Here is a 26,486-nt window from a genome sequence, read left to right as displayed (position 1 = left end):
GTGAAAAGAAAAACGTGTGTGTGTTTTGGGGGGGGTGGGGTGGGAGTGGAGTGTGTGTGGTGTATACGTGTGTGAGAGAGCCCCATGGTGTGCATGGGTAAGTAAACTCCGTCACACGCGGGGAGGCCGGGCTGCAGCAGGCTCCTCCGGAGCAGGATCAAACGGGTGGAGCACGTGTGAGCCAGACCCCCACCGACACCTATTAACACACCCGTGTGCTCCCACACACACACACACACACACACACACACACACACACACACCCCTACCTCCCTGCTGGAGAGTTTGCTCTCTCATTCACGCTCTCCCTCCCACTTTCTCTGCGACTCTCTTTTACTGTATTTTTATGTGCTGTGTGCGCTATCCAATGGCAGCGCTGGGCTAATACCCCGAGGAGGTGTGTGCCAGAGCTTCAGAAGCTGAAAATAAAGAGCCGCGCCGGCTCCCCCAGCTTTGGATCAAGGAGCGATGTGAACAGGTTGGGGGGAGGGGGGCTCATAGTAAGCACTGTTACAGGAAAAGCAGAAGGGGTGTGAGGTAATGAAAGTGTAACCCTGCTGTTAATGCTCATCTCGCTAGGGTTACAACAGCAAACAGCCACGCACTGTGGGTGGGGGAGGGGCTGGGCATCACACACACCAGCTCGGTGTAGATCCACCCAAGAGTCTCCACAGCCCAGCAGAACCAAGGCCCAACGGGCAGGGTGGACTCCGCACGGCGCGCATGGGCCGCTCGGGTGTGGGTCGCACGGCCCCAGCAACACTGACGAAGGAGGTGTGGAGATGAACGGTGGACCCTCGGCTGCTGACTACATGGTCAGAAACGGGTTCCATCCAGCACTGGTCGTGTCCATCACGCTTGCCCATGACACTTCGGAAAGCATTAATGGGTTTATATTTAAATATATTTATAGAACCACCATAAATCAATCTTTATGACTTTACCAGAAACGTTCATGTCTCTACATCGTCACGCACCAAACACAGAGAGAAAATGAACAGAGAGGCGCGTTTGGGCTGAGATACAAACACACACCAGAGCACGTGCACTACAAGCCCTTATGTAAAACAGCAAAGAGTTCCATAGAGGAATGAGCACAGAAAGCTGGCAGAGCGGGCCTTTGTGAAGAACACAGATCCTATAATGGGGCTATTTCAGAACCCACCGTGGTTGGACGGGGTTGGTGGGTGGGGCGATCTCACCAATAAATAAATATGTCTGGAGATGCATGGCCACTGTATCTGAGCCAAAGAGGAAAGGAGCGTTCCTATTGTGCGAGTGTGTGGGTTGAAGCTCGGAAGAGGAGGCGTGTTCTAGCGGTGGAGACAACGTGAACCTGGCCAATCTGTGCACGGTGGCTGTGGGCGAGGCGGGGCACGGTGGGGTGGGCATGCACCCGTGGGTGAGCAGGGCCGGTGTGGTGCTGATGCTTGTATTTACTACCTGTACTTCTAGATACATGGTGGCTCATGAATTTTATTTCATCAATGAGAGGCTCATACAAAAGCAACAGAAACCAACACCAAACCACCTGGTGTAAATGTTGACTGAAGGCTAATATCACAGTTTCCTAGCTTTAAACAATATCAATCAAGAGCTTATTTTACAACAAACTGAGATTATCCTACATTTATATGAGGATTCACGCTAATTCCTAGTTGTAATCAATGGCTTCCTGCACGTGTCTATGGCGAAGTGGACGTCCAGTCTGAATAGTCCATCCCAGAGTTTGTCCAGCGCTCCTCTGTGAAGGCTGCTGCGTGAACACACGCACACAAACTGTTTCTGTTCGATCAGTGAACAGAACAGCAAGAGATCTTAATCTCCCAGGGAAACATCTTACTTAGGGTTGGCCATTGTTGTCAGCATGTCTCGTTTGTTTGCCACTACCACCCTCCCCCAACAATTTCCTTTCTTTGAAAGTGTATACAAAGATCCATGTCTCACAAAGACCTGCGCATGGTTGGGGGGGGGCACAGACTTCACTTACTGACTCAGATTATTAACATCAACTGACATTTTTAAGTTACTAATTACAGAGCCCAGAGGTGAGCATTTGTCCTCCTCAGAGCAACAGCATTTTTTGTGACAGCAATCATGACAAAGAAAGGTGTTTTTAAAAGAAACCTTTAAAGATCTTAAAAGTCCTGGTTTCCCATATTAGGCCCAGATAATTAGGCCAAACACTAGACTTTAAAGAATATCTAATGGCAGTTCCCCACAACCACTGCAGTATAAGACTAAGCTTAAAGCGGACCCATTATGCTTTTCCAGATCTTTTAGTTTTCTTTATACCTTTTTGTGTATGCAAATGGTCAGCAAAGTTACAAAAGTAAGAAACAAAAGTGAGTAAAAAGTAAAGTGTCCCAAAGAAACCTCTTTTCTCAGTTGCTTGAAACGTCTCACAGGAATTTCAGCCATTTTCTTTGATACAAAATGACGCAATCTCATAACACTTTCCATTTTGCCCACCTACTGGCAAGCTTGGCACGCCCTCACACAACGCATAGCAAGTACTAGAGGCTGGGAAGAGTTTGTTCAGTTTTGTAGCCGCATGGAGAAAACGCTGTGTTCTGCGTTGGGGGGAAATCTCTTTTGTATGCTCTGCCAAAGGCAGAACCACAAAGAAGTGGCTGAAATTCATTTTTACCACTGTTGCCTCCACTGGTCCAGTCACTCTATGGTGTGCCTGGCACTTCCTTTACAAAACATGCGCAGCTCCATGTTGGATGTGCACATTTTATTCCTGTTACACAGGGCACTTCCAACTTTACCTAAAATTGTGCACAAATATGGCAACCGGGGGAGGGGGGTGGTGGTTTAGGCTTGCGCACAGGAGCTCTAACTGCTAAATATAAAGCTAGAGACGACTGGACCTCCATCCCGTCCTCCAGGACGACAGGACCTCCATCCCGTCCTCCAGGACGACAGGACCTCCATCCCCACAGCCCCTACAGCAGTTCCCAACTCTTCTTTTAGTTCCCTAGTGGGTGATGTTTGTTGATGTTTCACTGATGATGGATTAACAACATTTGAAATTTGAAAAGTGGAATTTTTTTTTTACTAGCCTAATCATTTAATCTGGCATGCTGCTACTCCGTTTACACTAATTACCAGTGTCATTCCAAACAGAGTCAGTGCTCGAGAGAATTACTTTGGAATGCTTGGAGCAAAAACCAGACAACATACTTAATCATGCAAGCAATTTCAACTTCCGGCAAATAGCCAAAACAAGAAGCAGTAAAAATATAATAGACCTTGTTTAATGCATTCCCTTTCACACACTCACATAAAGCACGGTTTGATTTAAATAAAACTAATGAATAGATTAATGGTGGAGGACCTTTCATCAGCATCCTTTAAATTTATATGCAAATGTCTCCCCCTTTTCTGGAGATGGGGAACAGAGGTGGAGAAGAGAGATGGAGAAGGGGTCTAGTGATGTCATGGGGTCTTCATTTCATCAATGGAAACTTTCAGCTCTCATCCTGCATGTCAATGGAAAGGTTGCTTTGCCACACACAAATAACCTAGTCAAACTTGGATCTGAGACCCACGTCTACACAAAACACCAATGAATATTCATTAAATGCTCATTCAAAATAACATCCAGAACAGGTATTTGGCTGTGAGGTTGCACAAGATATTGAGTCATCACAGTGTTGGCCGTGACTTCTAGAACAACCTTGTCACACACATGTCTCAAGCAGTACTAAAATAAAATGTTACTGTCTAAAGTAATATTACCATTTTATCACTGTTTACCATAACTAAGATGCAATTCACAATAAACAATCTCCTCGTGGTAACTGGATTAAAGGAACTGATTAAGAAAGTCCTTTCATTTAGTCAGCAGGACTGCCATGTTGCACTCTTCTGGGTCACAGACTGTCTAGGTACCAAAGATGTCTCAAGAGTGACTGTGCTGACATTTTCCTTCCTGGACATCAACACTAGACCGGCAGAAAGACACAGCAGTATGGAAGGAAATGCCTTCTCCAACAAAACTAGTAAAAGCCACCCAGTTCACAAAGTGTGGAATTACTAGGGTCTACCCTCAGTAAACCACAGGAAAGGTCATCGTTCACGACCTTTGCCCTATGCATAACATTTGCAAATGCTGTCATGGTATGGTTCAAATTATGGGTGGGATTGGGGGGTGGTCTGACCCTCCTAATTAAGACTTGAATTACCTTCTAAAAAAGGTATAAACAACTGTTTCTTACCTGTAATTTTGTGTGTGAGGTTATATATAGCTATATATAAAACATTATCCCCAACCTTCTTGATATTTTAGTGAAAAGCTCAGTTTTAGAGTTTTATATAATTGGAATTGCAATATATCTAACGTGTGGCTTGAGAGTGCCAACTAGTTCACTAATTACCAAAGTTACCATGTAATTCAATTACTGCAGCGTAATTCACAATCATGCTACATTCAGAACATGGTACAATACCACGCTGATTTCCTGATGTAGCCTAAATAACCCGCTCAACTGTTTCAATCACTCTGGAATTATCAGTATGATGAAGAAATTACAATAACTGTGCCCCTTTACATGCTGTTGTGTAATCTGCATGTTAACACCCAAACCACAGCACAACACAACGAATTCAGAACCTCCCGTTGAAGCTTCCAGGCTATTGCGACGGTTTATTGTCGAGCTACGGTCAACTGGCCGCCCCGTGTCTGCTACGGCCGAGCAGACAGCGCACCGCGGTGCCAGAGCACGTTTGTGTTGGGCCACCAGCCACTTCGAGGCAATGACGGGGCGGCATTTCGTCAGGTGCTGCGTATGTGTGCTGGGGGAGGTGAGAGAGGGCAGCTACACACCAGTGTCCTGTTTCCCATCAGGCTTTTGTCTGCCCTGGTGGGAAAAAAAAAAAGAACGAGGGAGGGAAAAAAAAAGAAGGGAAAAGCCGCACTCGGGTTACGTCCGTGCTCATCTGGTTCCCGCGAGCGCCCTTGGTTTCAAAGCTGCGCTGCCCGGCGCTCGAGCGGACGCCTTTCGATGTGACCGCGCAGTTGGCTGCATGAGCACAGCACTTAAAAAAAACAGAAACAAACAGCGAGTTTCAGCTGTGCCGGTTTAACAAAATGGCACAGCGATTCAAGGCGTTATTTGTTGGGGGGAGCTGCACAAAATAGCTTAGCTGAGTTTTACAAGTGCAAAGAATAAGGGGAACGCATGACTTCAAAGTCACTTGAGTGCTTTAAAGACAAAGCAACGACAGTCTATGTATTTCGTTAGCAAACAGAAGATATTTACGCAGTGGTGCATCTTGAGTTGGTCAGACGAAATTTAATTGCGTCTTACAAACATGATATATTACTCATGTTTTAAAGGCAAACAAGAATTTGGCCTTTTACATCATCACCAAGCTGTAGCTCATGTAGCTACCGGCACACGGTGAACTGATACTCTTAACTCCTCTGCAATGATGCTAAGGAATATCTCGCACCTTTAGCTGAATCACACCATTATCATGAATTCAAACAGTGTCCAGACGTTGCTTCTCAGATGACAGAGAGAACAACAGGAGGTGCTCTACCATGACGTTAGGCCAAAAACATTTGAAAATGTCCCATTGCCAATTTAGTTTCACTCTTTTAGAGCTTTCAAAAAAATCACTTTTAACCAGTCATTTATTTTTTCCATTACTTTATATTGGGCCTAACTGCTATGGACATAAATGAGATTTTCAATAAGTCATATGCAAATTATTTCTGAACTACACAATAAAATGCTGAAATCATTCCCAAAGCAAAACAATAACAAGAAACTACCATGACCTACAGCCCAGATAAGGATCAAATGAACAGACTCCAGAAACAAGAAAAGCACAAGTCAAGCTGGTCTCTTTATGCACTGTGACCACAAGTAAATCTGAGGTTTGGAACGCAACAGCCGAGGTCCTGAGCACCTCCTCAGCACCTCCTCAAGCCCCTCTGAGCAGAACCTGCCTGTTCATATCCAACTTCCCCCTTTTTGTCTCCTTTGTCTTTTCCCCCCCAAATACAGAAAAACAGAATTTGGCCTGCATGAGTTCAAGAGTCCGGGACAATGGGGGTGGGGTATCTCCTGGTGTACGAGTACCAGTGGGTTTAGGGGAGGGGCTCACGTGGAAGATTTCACAAGCACAATGAGTAAACAAACAGAAATGGGGGGTGTGGATGGAAAAAACAGATGTGGGGGTAGAATACCATTTTAAAAACATGTCAGACCAAAATTAATCATGGTGGGAGGCTGGTACACGCACACACTAGGGCTGGACTGCTTCTCATACTCCACTAGGCTTCAAATGATGCCCTAGGATCTGTTTTTCAGGGTTGGGCCTTACTTTACAAGAATGATGTCACATGGTCGCTAAAATTACAACTTTTAAGCACATTCTTGTCGTAGCAGGAAGCACACTGATATCATACACTTTGATGAGGGGCCATTGTGAGTGGTGCACAAATAAGACCTGTGGCTATCTTGAGATGACTGAAAAATTATTGTTAAAGTTATGATAGTGAGGGTTTCAAGCAAATTAGGCAAGTCAGTGTTCTCCTTGGCCTTTTTGCTGGGTTTTGACGACATGGCCTGAATGAGAAGTGAAAGGTTGGGTTCCAGCTCTGCTCGTAGTACGCGCTCTCCCTTCTCAAGCGCACACGACCGCATGCAATAAGATGTGCATGAAAATGGTGGCACTCTCAGCCAGAACGCTTTGCCAGCGCCAAGCGACTGCCACAAACCTCCAGCGCTCCCATCCTGTTGTCGTGGAGAGATAAGATCACACCTGCGTGACGTGAATGCGAAAGCAAGGCACTTCGACCCGGAACGTCCACGTGCGGGTTCCCGTCTGGCGGCCGAGACAGGCAGGATGGAGTCCTGCTCTGCGCGAGTCTCAGATCGTGCGGGAGATAAGAGGGAGCTCCCGGGCACTGGCCGTCGTTCTCGCTCTGCGCCCAACAAAGCGTGACATGCCCCACCCCTCCACGGGATGGCCACGGGAGGAAACGTCCGTTTAGGTGCGCGCCTGTATGACGTGAGAGGACACCTGTGCCTGCATCTGAAGCTCCAAGAAGGACAGCGGCTACGTGCACGCGCAGCTCTGCCAAGCAGCCGGTTAGCCGCGCTGACCTATTAGCCCCCTTGAGAAGAAACTGCGGCCAGCGAGACAAAACTTGCAGAAGAAAGAAGGGAAGAAAACCGCTCATCTCAAAGGTAGCCCGGTCACAGCCTGACCGCTGAACAGACTCTGTCCTGCTGTAGCACGGAGAGCAGACTGCTCGCCTACAGTCGTGCTAGTGCTGCTCCTGACCCCGGTCTGGTAACCCCCGATTCCCTGGAGCTGACATCACTCCAACACCAGCAAATTTTACAGCTGGATTTCCCCCATGTGATTGCAATCAGCAGGACAATGGCGATGTGTAAAGACCACGACCAAGATCACGTCAGGCGACGCACTAATAGCAGCCAACCTCCAGTGCCGTCCTGAAAACGTTCTTCTCTTAACTTCACTCGTGCCCCAACTGACAGGAAAAACAAATCCACCGAGAGAAACAGACCAACAACCACACCACACTCACCCTCTGCCTGGATCCAGAGCGATCGCCCTCGGCTGGTCCAGGTCCTGCCAGAACAGCACCTTCCGTGAGGTCCCGTCCAGCTCAGCCACCTCGATCCGGTTGGTCTCTGAGTCTGTCCAGTAGAGCTTCTCTCCCAGCCAGTCGCAGGCGAGGCCATCGGGGGAGGCCAGGCCTGACACCACGGTGACGTGGGTGCCCCCAGGACCCGAGCCGTCGAAGGTGGCGCGCTTGATGGCCTCCTCGCTCACGTCGCTCCAATAGATCAAGCCGCGCGCGTATGCGAAGTCCACAGCGGCCGCGTCCTCCAGGCCGCCCACCACCACCGTGGAATTACCTTGAGCTGCGTCCACCAGCCGGAGGTCCCGCCGGTTCGCATACAGGAGGAGTGGAACGGCTGTGCAGGTGGGAGAAAAAAGCACGATAGTCACACACACACACGTGCAATAAAAAGCTTATTATACCTGTTATTACTGGGCTGGCTTATACCCAAGTTTGACAAATGATGTTTATTTTCTATCATCATTTAATAGAAATTAAGTGACGGTCAGCTAATGTCTGACTGGTTTCGAACTACAGCGTCACTAACACACCAGAGAGCCATAAAGTGCGTGGTCTCTTGGCCATAACTAATATGTCTGGTCAACAGTGGCCATAATCAAACAAAAACACCAAATACCACAAAACAAATTGCAATTACAACAAAACCACATCACAAAAAACGTCTTCCCACAAAACCCACTAACATGCACCATGCCAAGAAACAAGCTTCCAGGAGGGAAGTTTAAAAAAGTAGACCTTAGCCAAACGGTTATGCCATGCAACTGGCATCCATCTAATCAACAGTTCTGAAGTCATTCCTCCATCACACAATATTCGGGCGCCAACATATTTGGAAGCTTACGCACACAATGCAAATCAACCAGCCGAGCACAACGGTGAAACTCGCACAAACTGCAAAGATAGGAGTCTTCTCAGAGAGCCAAGACAATGTTTCTGGACATCTACTCCTCAGTGGCGAAATAGTATCCCACAGAGATGTGAGACCAAACAATTTTAGCCAAAAGCCATCATTTGCTGAGCTCACTATTAATTTACCGACTATTCCTCAGTTCTGAAAACACTGAAGAAAAGTTTAGCTTTATTTATATGTTACCAGGGCTTCAGCAGTGAAGCACACTGACCTCAGAACTTCCTCAACGTTGTGCCTCTTACCTCTGTAGGGCTTTGGCACAGACTCAAACCCCAATTTGACACATCGACCACTGCACACCAGTGTATCGCATTCGAGGGCAACCTCAACTCCTAGCCTCCAACTGCCTGGCTGTTTATTTAACATGGGGAATTTCCTTTTCCAAATATTTATAAACTTGCAGAACACCGGGACAGCTCACTGAAGTCCATCCAACTCTTCACTCACTTGGCTAAGTGTAAATGCAGGGAATATTGCTTTTTTTGCACACTTAATATTTGGCCTTTGATAATATCAACCATTTCTGAAACCTCTCTTAGCACATTTGTAAACTTTTTAGGGTTCTGGCAGTCAGATGTTCACATGACAGCAGCCTGGCCTCCCTACTGCCATTTTCTTTTTCTGAACTCCAGACACACTTGCGTGAGGACCCAGTATGCTTCAAAAAGCAGGCATCTGGGTACCATTTATTCATATAAAACGAGAACAGAGCAAACTGTTAAGGGTGCGCATAACAGGGCTTTTAGATTAAAAAGTTCCTTTAAAAAAAACAAATTGGTTGCAAACTGTAAACTGACGTTCGTCCTCGTTATTCCTCGCCAAATTCTTAAAACTCGACAGTCATATTTATAGCTAGATCTGTTTCTAACCTTAGTACCTCGAACAGGAAAACCACAGGCGTAATTACAACAAGGTAAAAGTTTGGTCTGGCATATTTATAATTAAAATATGCACACACTGCTGCCAAGGAACAGGAGCCCGAGTGACTGTAAGGGGAAGAGGGACAAAACGAAACTTTTTTTGTTGAACTGCGGCTCATTTCGAGAAGTGCGGGAAAGTAACCTAAAATAACTACTCTCCAAGAACCAAACCAAACTCGCATCGATCAAAAAACAAAGAGAGGATCATCCTGTCGGATAAACGGATATCTGGCCAGGACTCTGGCTGTGTAAAGCTCGTAGGTATTTTGTTGCTGTGAACACAAAGGGGCTGGCAGGTTAGAGCCACGCCACCCTCCACCACAAACACACGCAGGTACTCCAGCAGCCCTCTCTAACCACCGTTAGTTCACTTTACCTCCCAACAAACCACTCCACAAACTACACACAACACCGCACCACACGTACGGAGTGTCGGCGTGCTAACTGCACATTTGAGGCGGAGAGCGGTACTTTACACCGAGGCTGCCCGAGTGAGGAGCCCCCGCCGTTAGCCACGCAGCTAGTTAGCCAGGCGGCTACACCACAGCTAAAGCAAACACACACACACACACACACACACACACACACACAACAATACAGGACGGGCGGTCCGAGCCAGGGCAGATAAAGTGACAGGAAGCCCTTTACTCTATCGTGGTAATACAATACAACACGGCCAGAACTGTATTATTCAACTGACACGGGTTATTTGTGATTTTAGTGGCACAGAAACTCCAACAGCCCAGCGCAGCCCGGGCCAGCGACACACACACACCACCAGCCCGCGGAGGCGAGTGGCTGCTGCCTTCACTAGAGTCCAGGAACACTTCCCACAGAGCTGCCCGCCACGGTGCGAGCTGCCCCACGGCACGGTCTCCGCCAGCCGCACAGTGTAAACGCGTTTCGCACCAACCGCTTCTTTAACTTCGCAACACGAGAAGAGATCGATCACAACTCACCCCGTATTTGCAAACAAAAACTACACAAAAAGAGACTCCGTAGCACGGCGCCCATCTTCCTCCCGTTTTCTTGCCTCTGCCGCTTTTATTCAGCGCAGGGCTCGCATCGCTGTGAGTGTTTTGGGTTTTTTTTTTGTCGCCTCGCACGGAATATATGGGCTGGTGCGGGTAGCAGATCCCGTGTGGTTATAAGGTCGCCGCGCTGCCTCCGCGCTCCATTCTCTCCTCGATCAGTGGCGCTGCGAGTCCGGACGCTGCTGCCTGCGCGCAGGGACACGCTCCTCCAGCGGTGTCCTTCCGCCAGGAGGAGGCACGCCGACCCTCCCCCCTCACCCCCGTCACCGTCCGCCTCTTCCTCCGTACACACTCCACCGCCGGCTATTGTTGTAGTCGATTACACACACGCTCTCTCTCTCTCTCTCTCTCGGCCAGTGGATTCTTCAATTTAAGAACGAGCGGGTGGCCCATAATAATTTAACCACACATTAAGCGGCGCTCCAAGCGTTTCGAAATGGGCGAAATTCGGACATCTAGCACACTTGTTTAAAAACGGGGAAGCGCATTCCAACGGGACTAGTTTTTCACGGAATGGTCGGTGATTCGGCTTTAGAGCGACATGCATGCGCGAGCCAAGCAGGAGTGTGGTGAACGGTGGTGATGGAGCACCAGCGTCCTCGTGCACAGCCTTACTCAAATGAAGCTGACCTACTGCTGTTCTATCGGTTATTGTAGCATAATTATACTGGCTTATTTGCAAACGCTGTACGACTTAAGGGTGCATTATTTAAAAAATATATAAGCAAGTGAAATCGTGGATAATATCGTGAGCTCGGAATTAACATAACAGCAAAGTACTTTTTACAAAATACCTAGTGTTGAAAGTAAATTCTTCTCTGCTTCACATTCAAATCGGCCAGTTAAAACGAGCCGTTGTGATCAGACACTGATGCAATTGCTCAACTAGTTACAGATGGTAAATGTTCGCTGAGGTTAAACCTGAACACAACCGTAACCCACCGCGATCATATACCGTCTGGTAACGCAAAGTTCTTGTAACTTAAAATTAAACAATGGCATACATAATTGTAAAATATAATAAGGAAAAGTTTGGATTTTTTTTTTACTTCAGTTAGAGTCCAGCTATCAAGATTTGATCTGTAAATCAGTGCTAGTGGATCGTTAAATCCCACATTTTATAATATTTTAAATAGAATATCTGTAACGTATACTCTTTTCGTCTTACTGGTGCTGCTTGTTTTTAGGGTTGGTTTAAGATGAAACTGGCAACAGCAAAAACTAGATAGGCTACATGTATGCCAGCTAAAGATTTCTGAAAGTTTGATGATTTTTTTTTTTTGTTAATCAGGCTACCATACCTTTTGGTTGTGGTAGTGTTGGTGATTTTCAAAGCTATTTTAACCCAAACAGCTTTAATTCAAAGTTTAACATTTTATTTGTTTTTTTGCAAGTGAAAATGATACATTAATTTCAAATTGTTGAAAAAGCAATTCACAAGACCAAACCATTACCATCTACATACAATGATATAAAATATAAAAGCAATTCAAGAGGAAAGGATTTGTGCAACAAAATTAATTAGGCTCCTTAAAAACGTAATGTAGAGCAAAAGGTGGCCGCGCTGCATGCCAATCTATAGTAGAAATAATCAACTGAGTGACTGCTGCCACCTTATGGCCAATAATTGCAATACATCCAATTAAGAAAACTGCACTCCTACACCGCATGTTCTCTACCACAGACCATCTTATTAATTTATACTGGCACTCACTCTCACACGTACACACACACACCTACTCATTAAGAAAGTGTTCATATGAAAATAGTGCACAGCCAGTGTAACGTAACCCTAAGTATTAGTAATAATTTAGTATGCATGATAAAAGGTGCACCACACTGAACTCTGCTTCAGTGAGTTTCCTGTGGATAGGTGTGATAAATGTAAATACACTGTAAGGAAAGAAAAGCCATAGAGACAGCATTACAATAAGTAGTGTGGAGATTAGCTGTAAGAATTAAGGGAACAGCAGTACTGAATAACTGACCATATGGTATGATAAAGGTGCTTTTAGTATGTTCAGAGAACAGAACGAACCTTGAGCATTTTCTGGCATCCACATGTGTTAGTAGTCAGTAAGCACAGGCAGCGCAGTCCAATATACCCCAACCAAAAACATCACGGCAGTACATTGAATCAAATGACAAATTTATCTTCTCTGATTATCGTTTTAAAATAGTCTGCTCAGTAGGCTACAGGTTGGGCAGTATGATTTAACTTCATACTTAAATTTAACTAAAACGTTGGAGAAACAGGCCAAGACAATGGAACGACTGAAGCCTCTCAAAGGGGTGTTTACCCAGCTACCTTTTGCTTGTTAATTAAACCAGTACAGGGGGTTTACATCGATGTCTTGCCAGAACATTAATCAGTACATTAGTGGTTAATTCTGATTTTCGAGGCTTCCTGAGTTCATTGTATTGCTCTTCATTCACCCGTCAACACTTGCTTTCTTGCTCAATCTCCATCTTGTATCATACAGTCACAACACCTTATATAGAGGAACAAATTAATTTTCTCCACCCACAAATAAAAGCCCTAAATATTAAAATACAGTATTTTTGTTTCAATGAGTGGATGGGGGGAAAAATAAATGCATTTTAAAATTTAGCAAGATTGTCACTTTGTTTTTCTGGTTCTGGTCTCTTTGTTCTCTGTTAAGTCTGCTCAGGCTTTAGATCTCGTAGTGCAGGTCATTGAGCTCTAATCTAGTGTAATGTCTCCTGTCAAAAGACTCCACAGCCTTGCGACCCATGATGGCCAGAAGCAGCGTGAGGAAGATAAGTATGACCACCACCACCACCACCAGACTGTTCTTCCAAGCCGACTGGCTCCCTGGGGTCTTACCTGGGCTGGAGCCAGCTTCTGAAGGCATCAGGGTGTCGGTCCCCAAGGCCCCATCCTTCAGATAGTTCTCCATTTCTACAACTACTATAGTTGTCCTTTCTGTCATAGCTGTGGTGGTGGTTGCTGTAGTAGTGGTGGTGGAAGGTGTAGTAGTAGTTGTAGTGGTGGTGGTAGTAGCAGCGGTGGTGGTGGTGGTTGGAGTAGTAGTTGTAGTGGTTTTGGTGGTGGTGCTTGGAGTTGAAGAGGTGGTTGTTGTGGCATTTGGTTTGCTTTTGATGGGAATCTCAGCTGTTTTGGTATTGTACCTGCCAGCATGGGCTTCTGGCCGTTTGGCTGGCTTGCTGGGTTTTTTGAGAGGCCTGCTGGACTTTGGGGGCAGCAGGGGTGGTGGTTGGAGCCGCTGGGGCAGCTGGGGCGGCTGGGGTGGTAGCTGGGGCAGCTGGAGATGCTGGGTCAGCTGGGGTGGTGGTTGGGGCCACTGGGATGGCTGGGCTGGCAGGGATGGTGGCTGGGGCCTCTGGGATGGCGGCTGGGGCATCTGGGATGGCGGCTGGGGCCTCTGGGATGGCGGCTGGGGCCTCTGGGATGGCGGCTGGGGCCTCTGGGATGGCGGCTGGGGCATCTGGGATGGCGGCTGGGGCCTCTGGGATGGTGGCTGGGGCCTCTGGGATGGCTCTTTCGCTCGTGTGGACAATAAGGTCATGGGAGGTACTGCTGTGGTTGTACTGCTGACTGTCTTTGTTGTTGTGGTAGTCGTTATTGTTGCAACAGGCATGGAAGGCATGGTTACAACCGGCATTGTGACCAGGACAATGGCAGACTCATGAGTAGCAATGGCACTGGTTGTTGTTGTAGCTTCAGTGGTGGTGGTCGTGGGCAAGGTGGTGGTTGTGGCAGTTGTAGTGGGTGGAGTGGTACTTGTTGTCGTCGGGGGCTGGGTTGTGGTGGTTGTTGAGTGAGGCTGTGTGATTGTAGGTATCGCGGCTGCTGTGCTTGCGGTTGTTGAGGTGGATTGAGTAGTCGTGGGTTGTTTGGTTGGAGCATTTCCTTTCACAGCAGGATGTGTGAAGCCTTGTAAAAAATAAGATCATGAAGCCATAATATCTTTCACTTAACATATATCATTATATAATAACATATATCATCACATAATATCATTAACTTTACTTACAGAAGAATCATCAACAAAATAATATAACTGAAAACATATATAAGTATTTTACCCAGGTTACCCAATGACATCCCCTCAAAAAACATACATTGTAAAACTGCAAAACATAGACTACTCATCATGCGATTCTATTAAGCACCAAGGGAAGCATAAAGGCATCTCTACAAAGGTATATTTTTGAAGGAAAAACTACCTTTAAAAATGTCATAGGTGTTGATCCCCGGCTTGGCCACCATCAGGGGGCAGTCCTGCTCGGTCTCGCAGTGGAACAGGTAACAGTTCTCGGTGCCAGCCTTGCTCGATGGCTTATACACAACCAAATTGCACTTTATCCCTGTGAGAGAGGCAGGCAGGGAGTTAATACAGAGTGCTAGGGTTGCCAGGTCCATCAGAAAAATAGATGGACCAAATATGAAAGAACAAATATAGATGTTGAAATCCTGGATGCTTTGAAATCACAGCCAGGAGTATAAAAATTCATGTTTAAACAGTTTCAACATGTCTAAACAGCCTACCGGAAGTCTACAGTTTAAATAAGTCTACACAAATCCAGGCTTAATGAAATGCTGGGGAAGACCACTGCTTCCTGAACCCGAATTCTTCAGCTTTGATGAAGTTTGGGACTCACTAACCACATATCCTTGGCGTAACAATATGAATGAGAGTCTGAAAAACAAATCTGAATGAACGTGCTAGTGAACTGGCGGAGCCCTCGTTCGCATTAAGCACAGTCAGATCCCTCTGCTGTTCAGCTGTTGGAGTGGAGTTGAGCTGAATCGGGCCCTCATCGCAGACGCAGAGTTGCTGAAGCTGAGCTCCTGGAGACCTACCAGGCTTCACCTCTCTGGAGCAGCAGGCCAGGATGCAGTCCCTCTCCGCCGTTTCCACCCTGGCAAACATCACAGCCCTGTTCCCGCCCAGCGCTGCACGTACGTTGACGATGGCGTCTCGGTGCTGCCTGGAGTAACATGTTTCTCCGTCGATGTCCGAGGCGCCAGACTGGAGGAAGAGCATGGCAGCGAACAGCAGAACGGCCGTCCGCACAGGGCCTCTTTGGACCAGGGACATGGCTTTGGGGCTCGGGAGATCCGAAGACTTCTCGGGGTCAGCAGAGTCCTGCTCAGATTGGTCAGAGATTGGTACAGGCTGCTTAAACTTTCAGGTCCCTCTTTCTAGGTGTGGATTAAGTGCTGTCTTGGAGTAAACTACAAAAAAGCTGTGTTGTGGATCATGCTTAGTCCATGTTGAGTCTACGTCTGTGAAACTGGCCCTCAGAGTGAAACTGGCCTGCATGAATGTACCAACAAGCCAAAGGTCTAATGTTTCCTCCCTTAGTGTATATACAGCTTCTTAGCATATTTCAGCATTTACATCTTATAAACAGGAGTCCTTCACTATAATGTCTGGTGGTACTCATGGATGGCCCCATTGTTTTAGTCTCTTCCGGATCTTTTATGGTTCCAAAAAACATCGAGCCACCTACTGCACCATAAATCCTGTTCATCTTAAATGTACCCATTTAAATCCCCACACTTTATTTTGATATTTAAGTTCATTCTAATGTAAGTACTTTAATACTTCATGTGCATCTTGCAATGCTAGATCAGAGTAATACATTATTTCTGTTTTTAATTCAACTGAAGCATGAATGTACCAACAATACACTTACATCACAACACTCCTGAACACTTTCAGTAACTTGACTGAAATAATAATACAATATTTTAATGTAACTAATCAAAATACATTCAGATTTGAGGTACTGACCAGTGCGTTCTATGTGCAGGTAAAACTCCATCAGATGGTCTTGAGTCCTTTGGGTCCACAGTTCATGTATGCTCCTCTATCTCAGTCGAACTTTGCAACCCTTCTTTCTGGAACATTCCACATGATCTTAAATCTTATCACCCAATACCTGTGCCATAGTAGTTGCATATGCACGTTTATATGACTTCACCACCATGATTCTAGTTGTAAAAATAAAAATAAAAAGATGTGGATTAGTTGTAAAAAAAAAAAAAATGGAAATAGAGAAAAGGTTTTCAGAGTGCTGGTATGGCAACCAACATCAGTGACATCAGTGGACTCTGGATGCTGCCACAGAGAGGACTAGTACTAGTAGTCCTGATTCAGAAGTTGCGGAACAGAGGACTCCCTGACCACACAATCAAATGACTGGTAATGTGGTCTTAAAAATGATCAGCAGTGGTCCTCAATGGTCAGAAAGGACCACTGCACAGTGATAAAATGAGCTTATATGCTCACCAGCCACTTTATTAGTTACACCTTGCTAGTACCGTGTTGGACCCCCTGTTGCCTTCAGAACTGCCCTAATCCTTCGTTGCATAGCTTCGATACTGGAAACATTAGAGGTACATCCTAAAGGTGCTCTACTGGATTAAGATCTGGTGATTATGGAGGCCATTCGAGCATGTTCAGCAACAATACTCATGCAGGCTGTGACATTGACACAATGCTCAATTGGTACTAATGGGCCCAAAGTGTGCCAGGAAATTATCCCCCACACCATTGCACCACCACCACCAGCCTGAACCGTTGATACAAGTCAGGATGGATCCATGCTTTCATGTTATTGATGCCAAATTCTGACCCTACCATCCAAATGTCGCAGTACAAATCGATACTCATCAGACCAGGCAATGTTTTTCCAATCTTTTATTGTCCAATTATGGTGAGCCTGTGCTAATTGTAGCCTCAGTTTCCTGTTCTTAGCTGACAGGATTGGCCAATAGGCACCTGGTGTGTTGTTCTGCTGTTGTAGCCCATCTGCCTCAAGGTTCAATGTGCTGTGCGTTCAGAGATGCCTTTCGGCATGCCTCGGTTGTACCGACTGGTTATTTGGAGTTATTGTTGCTGTTCTATCAGCTCGAACCAGTCTGGCCATTCTCCTCTGTCCTCTGGCATCAACAAGGCATTTGTGCCCACAGAACTGCCACTCACTGGATATTTTCTCTTCTTCAGACCATTCTCTATAAACCCTAGAAATAGTTGTGGGTGAAAATCCCAGTAGATCAGCAGTTTCTGAAATACTCAGACCAGCCGGTCTGGCACCAACAACCATGCCACGTTCAAAGTCACTTAAATCGCCTTTCTTCTCCATTCTGATGCTTGGTTTGAACTGCAGCAGATCGTCTTGGTCATGTCTACATGCCTAAATGCATTGAGTTGCTGCCATGTGATTGGCTGATTCGACATTTGCATTAATGAGCAATTGGACAGGTGTAAAGTAGCATGTGAGTGTATGATAGGTGTACATAAAGTCCCAGGAGTCTAGGGACAAAATAGATGTGTCTAATAAAATGAATGAAGCATGAAACCTGGGATGCTCAAGTGTGATTCTGGTGATCTATGTCCCAGCAGTTAGTTCAAACCTTAACGAAGTTAATTTGATCTAGTTAATCGTGGTCTTCAGTAGGTTCGTAATATTAGAGACAGTTGGCTAGATTAGTGTTGGAGGAAACTCTGCAGTGGTAGATCATCAGGACTGGATTTAGGCACACCTTGTTGAAATGTGTGAGGTTTGCCAGATCTACGCAACGTTCGTACAATTATATTGTCTACGCTGTCCTTTGTAGTAGACCTTATTGCAGGTTTTACTGTATGCCGACAAACTTCGACAACACAGAATCACAGCTGGGATGCATGATAACGAAGGCCTGCAGGTACTGAGCCAGAGTTTATGTGCTTCAAAGATCGACTATGGTCTAAGACGGCACCTGGCGAAGACCTTATTGGGATGCAATCCTAATCACATATATGTAACGTCGGGCTACTGTACACCAAAAATTAAATTAAGTTATATGTACTCTCCCAAAACATGGATTGTATTGTTATTTAAAAGTTACGGTATAACAACCTACGCTCATAAGACAAGGGACATGCAAGTCTTAAGGACAGCTTGAACAAGATTTTGCTAAAAGAGATTTGTGGTATAATTGAGCTAATGCATTCACCGTCAGAACAGATCGTAGGAATATGAGCCAAACAACTTGTTTATTTAACAAATGGCCGTGGGTAGGTTATGCAAATTTGTCCCTCTTAAAATAAACCGCCGTTTTCGGCGCATCTTAAGACGTTCCCACGGACTGTCACCTAAAATGGTGTCTGTGGTCACGAAATCATTTTGAAAGTTATCACAAAATTCTCACGTTAACGCGCAACAGAAACGATTCAAATACAAAAGACGAGACATTTCCACGATTGCTTCGCGCTCATTCCAACACGGACTCTTGCTGGTTCCCCTTTTATACACAATAGGACATACGCTGCATGACAGCGCAACCAGCAATTAGATTAAAATCTAACATGATACAAATAAACGTGCGTCAGCCTTTAACGCAGTAATAACCGGATAATTTGTACCTACCATTAGAGACTAACATGGGGCGACTCAAAGGCTGGTGTTGGGCTTTCGCAGGGCTCCTCGCCATCCCTGAGTATGACCCATTTTTGTCTCTTTGTCCTCCGCGCGACTGGTGAAGCGATGACGATACATGTTTGCTCATATGCTCATACCCCGTATTTACCAAACCAATCAACCCAAATGACCATTAGGAAATTACAGAATGAAATGACATTGGTGAATATGTACTCATTTGCATGTACAGTGGCGATTTAAAAAAAATAATTTGTGAAAACAAATCCCTTAATAAGAATGGGATGCTGAATTAGTGCGATTCCTTTTGGGTTTTATTCAGATATACATTTAACATGAATTTAACATATGAATCATGGATTATAATTAAACCGAATGAGAAATAATCTCCAATCTACCAACGTCAGAGAGCTGTAATCTACTCTGCTTATTTCTCCTTTTGTCAACTTTATACATTTTATTCTCTCAAGGACTGCTGCTGACTCTCCCAATATAAAGATCTTCCTGTTCCATCCTTTCCTATAGGGACAGTCACAGAAAATGAAGGCACACCAAAATAAAAGCTATATGAAGGCACCAAGGAGACCTACGGTGAATTAACAGATATCACACATTTCAAATCACTTCAGTGTATTCTCTGAGAATGATAAATTTCAGATCAAAGAGTTCAAACAAACTCACGCACATCCAGCTTTCTCTGCGCTATTCTGTTTGGTTTGAAAAAAGTGTAGATCTTTAATGTGTACAAAAATAAAAGCATAGTAGCAGCATTAAATAAAAAAAATTGGAATATGTGCTATATATCACAATTATTTAGTGCGTGTACACGCACAAACAGAGTGTGAAATTTATTTTAACCAACAGCCTGAAAATGGAAATCTGTACTTCAGCCACTCAGCTGACATTTGGATGCAAAATGAAGTCAGCGTCCTGTACTACTATCTCGCCCTTACTAACAAACAGCCTCCTGTCAGTGTGTGTTGCCCAGCGACCTCCAGCACGGTGCCCCCTACTCCACCTCCATCAGCTCCGCGTCAGCAGACGAGCTGGCCTTTCTCCTCCGTTTCGGCCGCACAGCTGCCGCATCCGCACCCGCCTTCTGTGGTGCCTTCTCCACTACAGAGGGAACGACAGCAGAGTTAGTCATCAGATCAGCGCAGGAACCGTCAATCATCATAGGCTGCGAGGATGTAACAGACAGGATGCATTATACACTGCAAACCAAGAGCCTGAGAGTAAGCTGTGATTCTCTGGACTGAAGACAACTAGACAACATTATGTAGTAGGATAGGGATTAAAACAAGCATTATGGAGACTTCGTCTGGCCCCTGGCACCTGTATACATTTAACCACTCAGTCATATAAGGACTCATGGAACTTCACGGAAGGATGTGTTGAACCATAAAGACCAAAGTTAAAATATAGATTCTACATTTGTATTTTGACAAATGTAGAAATAAAAAATATATACATCAGTTAATCTAAACCCTTTTGTTATATATTACTTTACTAATTTAATAATACACTACTTCTTGAAAAGACAATCATACCCATATAAAATGTGGTAAACTTCATAGGGTATCTACTACTGGACTTCATAAGGTATCTACTTCTCGACTTCATACTACTGGACCTCAGAGTATCTACTGCTGAACTTCATAGGGTATCTACTACTGGACTTCATACTACTGGTCCTCATTCTACTGGACCTCATAGGGTATCTACTACTGGACTTCATACTGCTGGAATTCATAGGGTTTTTACTACTGAACTTCATACGTCATATGTAAATGTAAACCCTGAAAACTTTTAAAAGCTTGAAAGTTATTTAGTTCAACATCAGACATTTTAAGGACCTGCAGATGGTATTTTAACCACACTTGGCACTATGTCATCTAATAAAGATGTCATCTAATAAAGAGAGTATTGCTACTATAGACTATAATGCCTGTATTTTAAGTCCTACTATCATGGTACAAATGGAGGTATGATGACAGCTGACCCATACTTAATTGAGTTATATAGGCCAAGTCAATTTCAGTTAAAACAAATTAGCAGATGTCCCTCATCTAATCATCAGATGAATTTGCCAGCATCTTTATGGTCGTTCGTCTAAACTGCACCATCCTGAGTGATGAAGACTAATGATCTACACCAGGGGTGTCCAAAGTGCGGCCTCAAAACGTTTGGACATGCCTGATCTACAAGGAGAGCAGGGGAAAATGCAAAACGTACAGCACAGTGCAAAGACCTCACAATAATCCTGCATACAAATTCCAGAAGATGTCTCCAGTCTGCTTCCACCGAAGTCTCACGACACAAAACAACATGGACCAGGACTGCGAGCCTGTCCCCTTCATGGAGTTGAATACCAAGATCGTGAGCAGGTCACAGTCTTGGTATGCAAGCAAAGGTTAATCCCCATTATATAAGCATCTGCTTGAAAGCTAAGCAGAACTTCGCCAGGGTGAGCCGCAGCTACCTTCTATGCTTTGCTTCTCCTTCTCCATATGCTGTAGTTGCTTGAGGAGTTTTCTCCTCTTCTTCCCCGAGAGGGTGATGTTAGCCCTGGAGCTGGTGCTGAATGGGACAGAAGAACACATGAGTAAAAGTGTGCTCAATGAACTACACGATTCATATGTGCTCTTTGGGATTAACTAGGCATTGCTATGCATTTCTGTTAAGTTAAAATTCCATCTTTAAAGGTGCAGCATAATACGAACGACAGGACTCACAGCACAAACAGCAGTAATCAACGTTGTGCATATAAAAATATATCAAAAGTAACTGTAAAAGATGTATTCTAGGCAACATAGCTCTAGACAGGTAAAAAAAATATTTTTCAGTTCCTGCTCTTGAAGTGCTACAGTTGCAGTTGGGCAGTCATGGTCTGGTGGTTAGGGAACTGGTCTTGTGACTGGAGGGTTGTGGGTTCGATTCCCAGGCCTGAGGCCATGACTGAGGTGCCCTTGAGCAAGGCACCTAACCCCAACTGCTCCCCGGGCAGCAGGCTAGGGCTGCCCACCGCTCTGGGCACGTGTGCACCACAGCCCCCTAGTAATCACTAGTGTGTGTGTGTTCTAACTGCACAGATGGGTAAAAAGCGGAGGACAAATTTCGATTGTGGTGAAAAAAATCACAATTGACAAATATGGCACATTAAATTAGTTACAAAAACTGCAGAATTCTTGAATATTTTAAACAGAACAGCCCCCAGCATTGGCACCATGGCTTATAGATTAGCCACAAGTAAATAAATACAAGTACTAAAACCTCAATATATTCATTTATTTAGCTAATTTCTATCTCATCCCCTACCTACATGTCGTGGGCCTTTTCTTGAATAACTGTAACCTCACAGTTCATGACATGCATGATGGCATTTCAAAGAATGACGCTCTTCTGAATGTTTTCATAGTTTTGTCCTTTGTGAGTGATCAGTAATAAGAACTATGCTTTTAGAAAATGTACTCCCCAACATTAATATGGTCATTTTCTTTGGTTACGACTGCTTCTCAACACCACTGCAGCCTTTAATCTATATGCTACAATCTTCACACGAAACTTTAATAGTAAGTTCAGCTTCACGTGAATTGATCATATTTGCCCTCTTAAGTTCACACACTTCCTCTTCTTCAGGTGGTGTTTTGTGATGAGGCCTTCGTCCACTACTGCTCCGACAATGCGATGCTTCTGCCTTTTCTGCTTTGTCTGAAGCCGTCGCCTTTTGAAGAGGTTCTTCCCCAATTCCTGTTCGATAGGCGTAAGAAATCTTACTGAAAAGATGTATAACTGAATAGATGGCAACAGTGATTACAGGTTAGTTCGAAAGACTCCAGAATGGATAATTACTGCGTTGCTTCACCTACAGTATGGTCGAGGTGACAGTAAAGTGGACTATCCAAGCCTATAAGAGCAATACTACTAAAAGGTCTAAAAGAAAATCGCAACTCTAGTGATGTTTCTAACTTAGCTTAGTTATAATATGCGTGTGTGATCTATAGCGCTAGAAATTTTTTCTCTTGGAACCCTCTTTGCACTGTACCTAACGCATATTAAACTAGCTCCAACATCCTTTGGTTATCAACAGGAATGGCTACACTCGTGTAAATGCACGTCCACATGAAATAGAACATACAATGCAAAACAAAAGTTACATACTGTTTTTGGTCTGTTTATCTTCCCTCCTGGTGCCATGCTTGTTAACAACGTGTGTATGGGTCAAACGTTAAAATGTATTTCCGGTTCACAGAAAGCAAAATAAAAGTAACAGACTTCGGACTAATAAACACGTCTTAGTTTCCCCGCGGTGTCGTAAATTCAAAGATAATATCTAACAGAGAGTAGTAAAAATTTACGTTTTTATTTGTTTTATATAACAATAAAGGGATTGACCATGTAGACCTTATGTTCAACTCTTTGAGAAATCTTTATTAGTCGAATGTTTATAGAAATACAAATATATTTCAATTTTTGCACTTAAATTTTAAAATAGTATCATAACATTTCTGCCCGATATTTTAAACACTCTCTCTTCACTATGCTGAACGCTCTTTACACGTAACAGATTACCCGTACATCGCTACATATAAAATTCACCACTTGAGGGCACTGTAAGCTCTCTAATCAATGTGACAGGTTACTACTGAGGTTTACAAATCGTCACAGAGAACGTTATACATGACAGGATGTAGTAAGCTATGTTACAATTAGTGTCGTGCATGTTAAAGTCTAAGACGTAATTGCAATTATACCTTATCAGTAGAGATCCCTGCGCTATGTTGTGTGATCCCCTGATTTTTTTTTTGTGATCCCCTGTTATGTGCTATGTTGAATCGGATATGTGCACATGCAGAATCTGATCATTTTGATTTAGATCATAGTATATTACCTTTTATAGGCCCAGTTATCAGATTAATTCATCATAGTAGGCTAAAATATGTCTACGGCAATATTATCTGTCCAGCATTGCTCCAATGCGTGACAAGCGTTTAATTAACCCTTAAAGGTTCATGTGCGTGACGGTGGCTTCTCCTTGCCTTTAAGAACCCGTCACGTCTAGAGGAATAACGTTGTAGGCTTGTTAATGATGCGTCACCTGAACTCGTCCACCAACCGTTGACGAACGAAAAGGGTAGGACTGTCAGTAGCTGCATAACTGTACCAGGATCATACGAATGAGAAAATACAGAAAGAAGAATACAAAAGATATCGCTGATCTGTCAGAACAGCAACGGTACATGGCGTAGAGAAGGGCACCAACCAAATCTACTCTTACACAGGTTCCAGCGGAGAGTAACCAGCAAGTCCTTGAGGACACCGTGTCATCCTGCAAAAATCTCGAGCCGTATTTTTGCGTATCGGTTGATATTTTCACATAGGCGTGGGTCCTATTGTGTACTGTCTGTAAGCTGAAATATCAAAGGACAAGGTTGTCAATTCGTCGAATTGGTTTAATGGTTGTCGACCAAAAATATTACTGTTGCTCGAAATTGTAGAGACCGTAGAGCCGTATTCTCTCTGGTTTTGACTATTCATTTCCCAAGGTATCCAAAAACACAATATTGCTAGCGACGGGTGTTACGTAATAGTTAAGGACATTATCCACAGGACCGAAATATTGAAAGCAGCGGAATACTACTTGTGAAAATTCGTACCACCCTGCGCAAAATCACCCATGTCAAGACGGATACTTAAGCGGTACTTTGTGTAATAAGGTTTGAAGACGTACTATTTTTTGAACGTGATATTCTGAGGAGAAGCTAGTAACTGAAAAGACGCAACGCTTTTAAAAAGGCTGCCCTCAATTTGGTCATTTTTTTTGTCGGCGAACAACCTATGCTTTTGGACCACCGTCCCACTTCTTCCGGTGAAATTGATTGCTAAGGTGCTTGACGGTACGGGCAGAAAATGTCGGGGCAAACGCTAACAGATCGCATTGCCGCTGCGCAGTACCAACTGACCGGATCAGATGTGGCTCGTGCCGTCTGCAAAGCTACCACGCACGAAGTGATGGCGCCCAAGAAGAAACACTTGGACTGTAAGTGAACTGTGTCCTTATCGAGCATCCTTTATCTTCGCAACTCCGCACTCAGTCCTGGCGCTGTCCAGTTCAGCACCACCCCATAGCGATTTGGTACCCTATAGGGCTTCACGAGCGAATGTGTGGAAGAGGCCAGCACATAGACACTCAGGCTTATGCACATTTGTAAAGGAACACAGGGGATCTTGAGATGCCCTTACAAGGGGCAACAGGACAAACTACATAATTTTAAGTAGGCTTTAAATAAACTGCATACCAAACCATAATGGTTTGTGTGTGAGTGTGAAAAGGGCATTTGAGTGCATTGTACTGCTATTAAACAAGAACACATTTCAGAAATAACCCAATTCACATTTGAGAAATATCCCCAAGTCACGTTTTAGTGTGTGGGTTTGTGACAGACATGCTATAACCTTTGTCATGTTCTTTGACAGACTGTAGAATCTCATTAATGAAGCCTCCTTCTTTTTGGATTAGCAGGCCCTATACTAATAACTTGTTACTTTCCCATTATATGATATTATTATTATTATTATTATTATTATTATTATTATTATTATTATTATTATTATTATTATCATTATTATTATTATTATTATTATTATTATATGGCTTAAAAGGGTGGTTGTTATTTAAGTGGTGGCTGCAGGGAATACCCAGGTCCCCTCTTTCTCAAATACATTTCTGACACAAAGCACTGTGGATCCAGCATTATCAACAGTTATATTATTACTGCTGCTGATAGAATTACATTCATGTGTGCTGATGGGTTATTGCGAGGAGTGAGAATAAAACGTGAGACCTTGAGACAGCTGACCTGTGTCATAGGGAAACCCCCTATGACTAAGTAACAGCCGGGATCAAAGGACACACACACACACACACACACACACATATATATGCTCTCGGTTGTGATCTGTGAATTGCAGGTCAGCTCTAGAGGGTGTGTGTTCATCATTAAATGGAGGTGGAGCAGTGTCTTCACGGCCATCGTGGTTTGTGAGCAGTCTGTTCTGCAGGGCAAGGCCTGCTGAATTATAAATTGATCAGCCAAAGCATGCATGCATTATTTACTCGGTCAAAGATGAGAACACTAATACAGGGACAAAGAGGGAAGTCTTTGTAGTTGCAGTCTTAAGTGTACAGGAGAGTATATATACGCACGTGTGGGCATGTGCATTCTCTGGTGTGTGCACACTTTTGTTACAGTGCTGTCAGCAACCTTATAGCCCTTATGACGTAAGATTCAGACGATGGTTATTTTTTGCTGTGAATTGTAGAAATGTAGCTCTTTATACAGAATGTTATATAAATAAGATAGAATCATGGGATTCTGGAATCATGCGTGATCATCAAAAACATGAAAGGATATTTTATGACTTAAACCAATCTTGAGACTAGGACCATGTGATCAGGAAGAGCTGATGCAGAGAATTTGCACTGCACACAAGACTTGATGATGAAAACTACAATTATCCGAGCTACTTTACAAAAACTACAATTATCCAAGCAACTTTGTAAAAACTAT

At 44.3% G+C, this 26,486-nt stretch overlaps 4 protein-coding genes across 10 annotated transcripts in view; 1 reads left to right on the top strand and 3 right to left on the bottom strand.

The window, feature by feature from the left end:
* The window catches only part of lrp6 (low density lipoprotein receptor-related protein 6), a 42,556-nt gene extending 31,816 nt beyond the window's left edge, over positions 1-10,740 (bottom strand). Inside the window, exons 1-2 of the mRNA XM_077006379.1 lie at positions 10,426-10,740; positions 7,577-7,970 (exon numbers count right to left, since the gene is read on the bottom strand). Coding sequence (XP_076862494.1) covers positions 7,577-7,970; positions 10,426-10,480 — 449 coding nt within the window. The 5' untranslated portion in view covers positions 10,481-10,740. The remainder of the gene's footprint in view (positions 1-7,576; positions 7,971-10,425) is intronic.
* Positions 10,741-11,884: 1,144 nt separating this feature from the next.
* Positions 11,885-19,055, bottom strand: mansc1 (MANSC domain containing 1). Of its 6 annotated transcripts, none has more exons than XM_077006373.1 (5): positions 18,907-19,055; positions 16,287-16,486; positions 15,350-15,635; positions 14,713-14,853; positions 11,886-14,419 (listed from the first exon to the last, which is right to left on the bottom strand). In XM_077006373.1, exons 3-5 carry the CDS (start codon positions 15,585-15,587, stop codon positions 13,176-13,178), a joined length of 1,623 nt encoding a protein of 540 aa, XP_076862488.1. In that variant the 5' UTR covers positions 15,588-15,635; positions 16,287-16,486; positions 18,907-19,055; the 3' UTR covers positions 11,886-13,175. The 6 variants fall into 6 exon arrangements, with proteins under 6 accessions (XP_076862491.1, XP_076862492.1, XP_076862488.1 ...); XM_077006375.1 differs by having other exon boundaries at positions 16,287-16,434; XM_077006374.1 differs by having other exon boundaries at positions 16,287-16,393.
* A 152-nt stretch (positions 19,056-19,207) lies between these two features.
* Positions 19,208-23,159, bottom strand: c4h11orf98 (chromosome 4 C11orf98 homolog). Its single transcript, XM_077006378.1, has 4 exons — positions 23,077-23,159; positions 22,541-22,665; positions 21,398-21,495; positions 19,208-20,031 (listed from the first exon to the last, which is right to left on the bottom strand). Exons 1-4 carry the CDS (start codon positions 23,110-23,112, stop codon positions 19,925-19,927), a joined length of 366 nt encoding a protein of 121 aa, XP_076862493.1. The 5' UTR covers positions 23,113-23,159; the 3' UTR covers positions 19,208-19,924.
* A 786-nt stretch (positions 23,160-23,945) lies between these two features.
* LOC143514778 (clathrin coat assembly protein AP180) overlaps positions 23,946-26,486 on the top strand; it is a 12,395-nt gene continuing 9,854 nt past the window's right edge. The window contains exon 1 of one of the 2 annotated variants that reach the window (XM_077006367.1): positions 23,946-24,955. In XM_077006367.1, coding sequence (XP_076862482.1) covers positions 24,826-24,955 — 130 coding nt within the window. In that variant the 5' untranslated portion in view covers positions 23,946-24,825. The remainder of the gene's footprint in view (positions 24,956-26,486) is intronic. The other variant, XM_077006368.1, reaches the window with a different exon arrangement.

The sequence above is a fragment of the Brachyhypopomus gauderio genome, chromosome 5, assembly GCF_052324685.1.
Source record: "Brachyhypopomus gauderio isolate BG-103 chromosome 5, BGAUD_0.2, whole genome shotgun sequence".
NCBI lineage: Eukaryota > Metazoa > Chordata > Actinopteri > Gymnotiformes > Hypopomidae > Brachyhypopomus > Brachyhypopomus gauderio.
The sequence above is the reverse complement of the archived record's forward strand: the minus strand, read 5'-3'. Positions and strand labels throughout refer to the sequence as shown.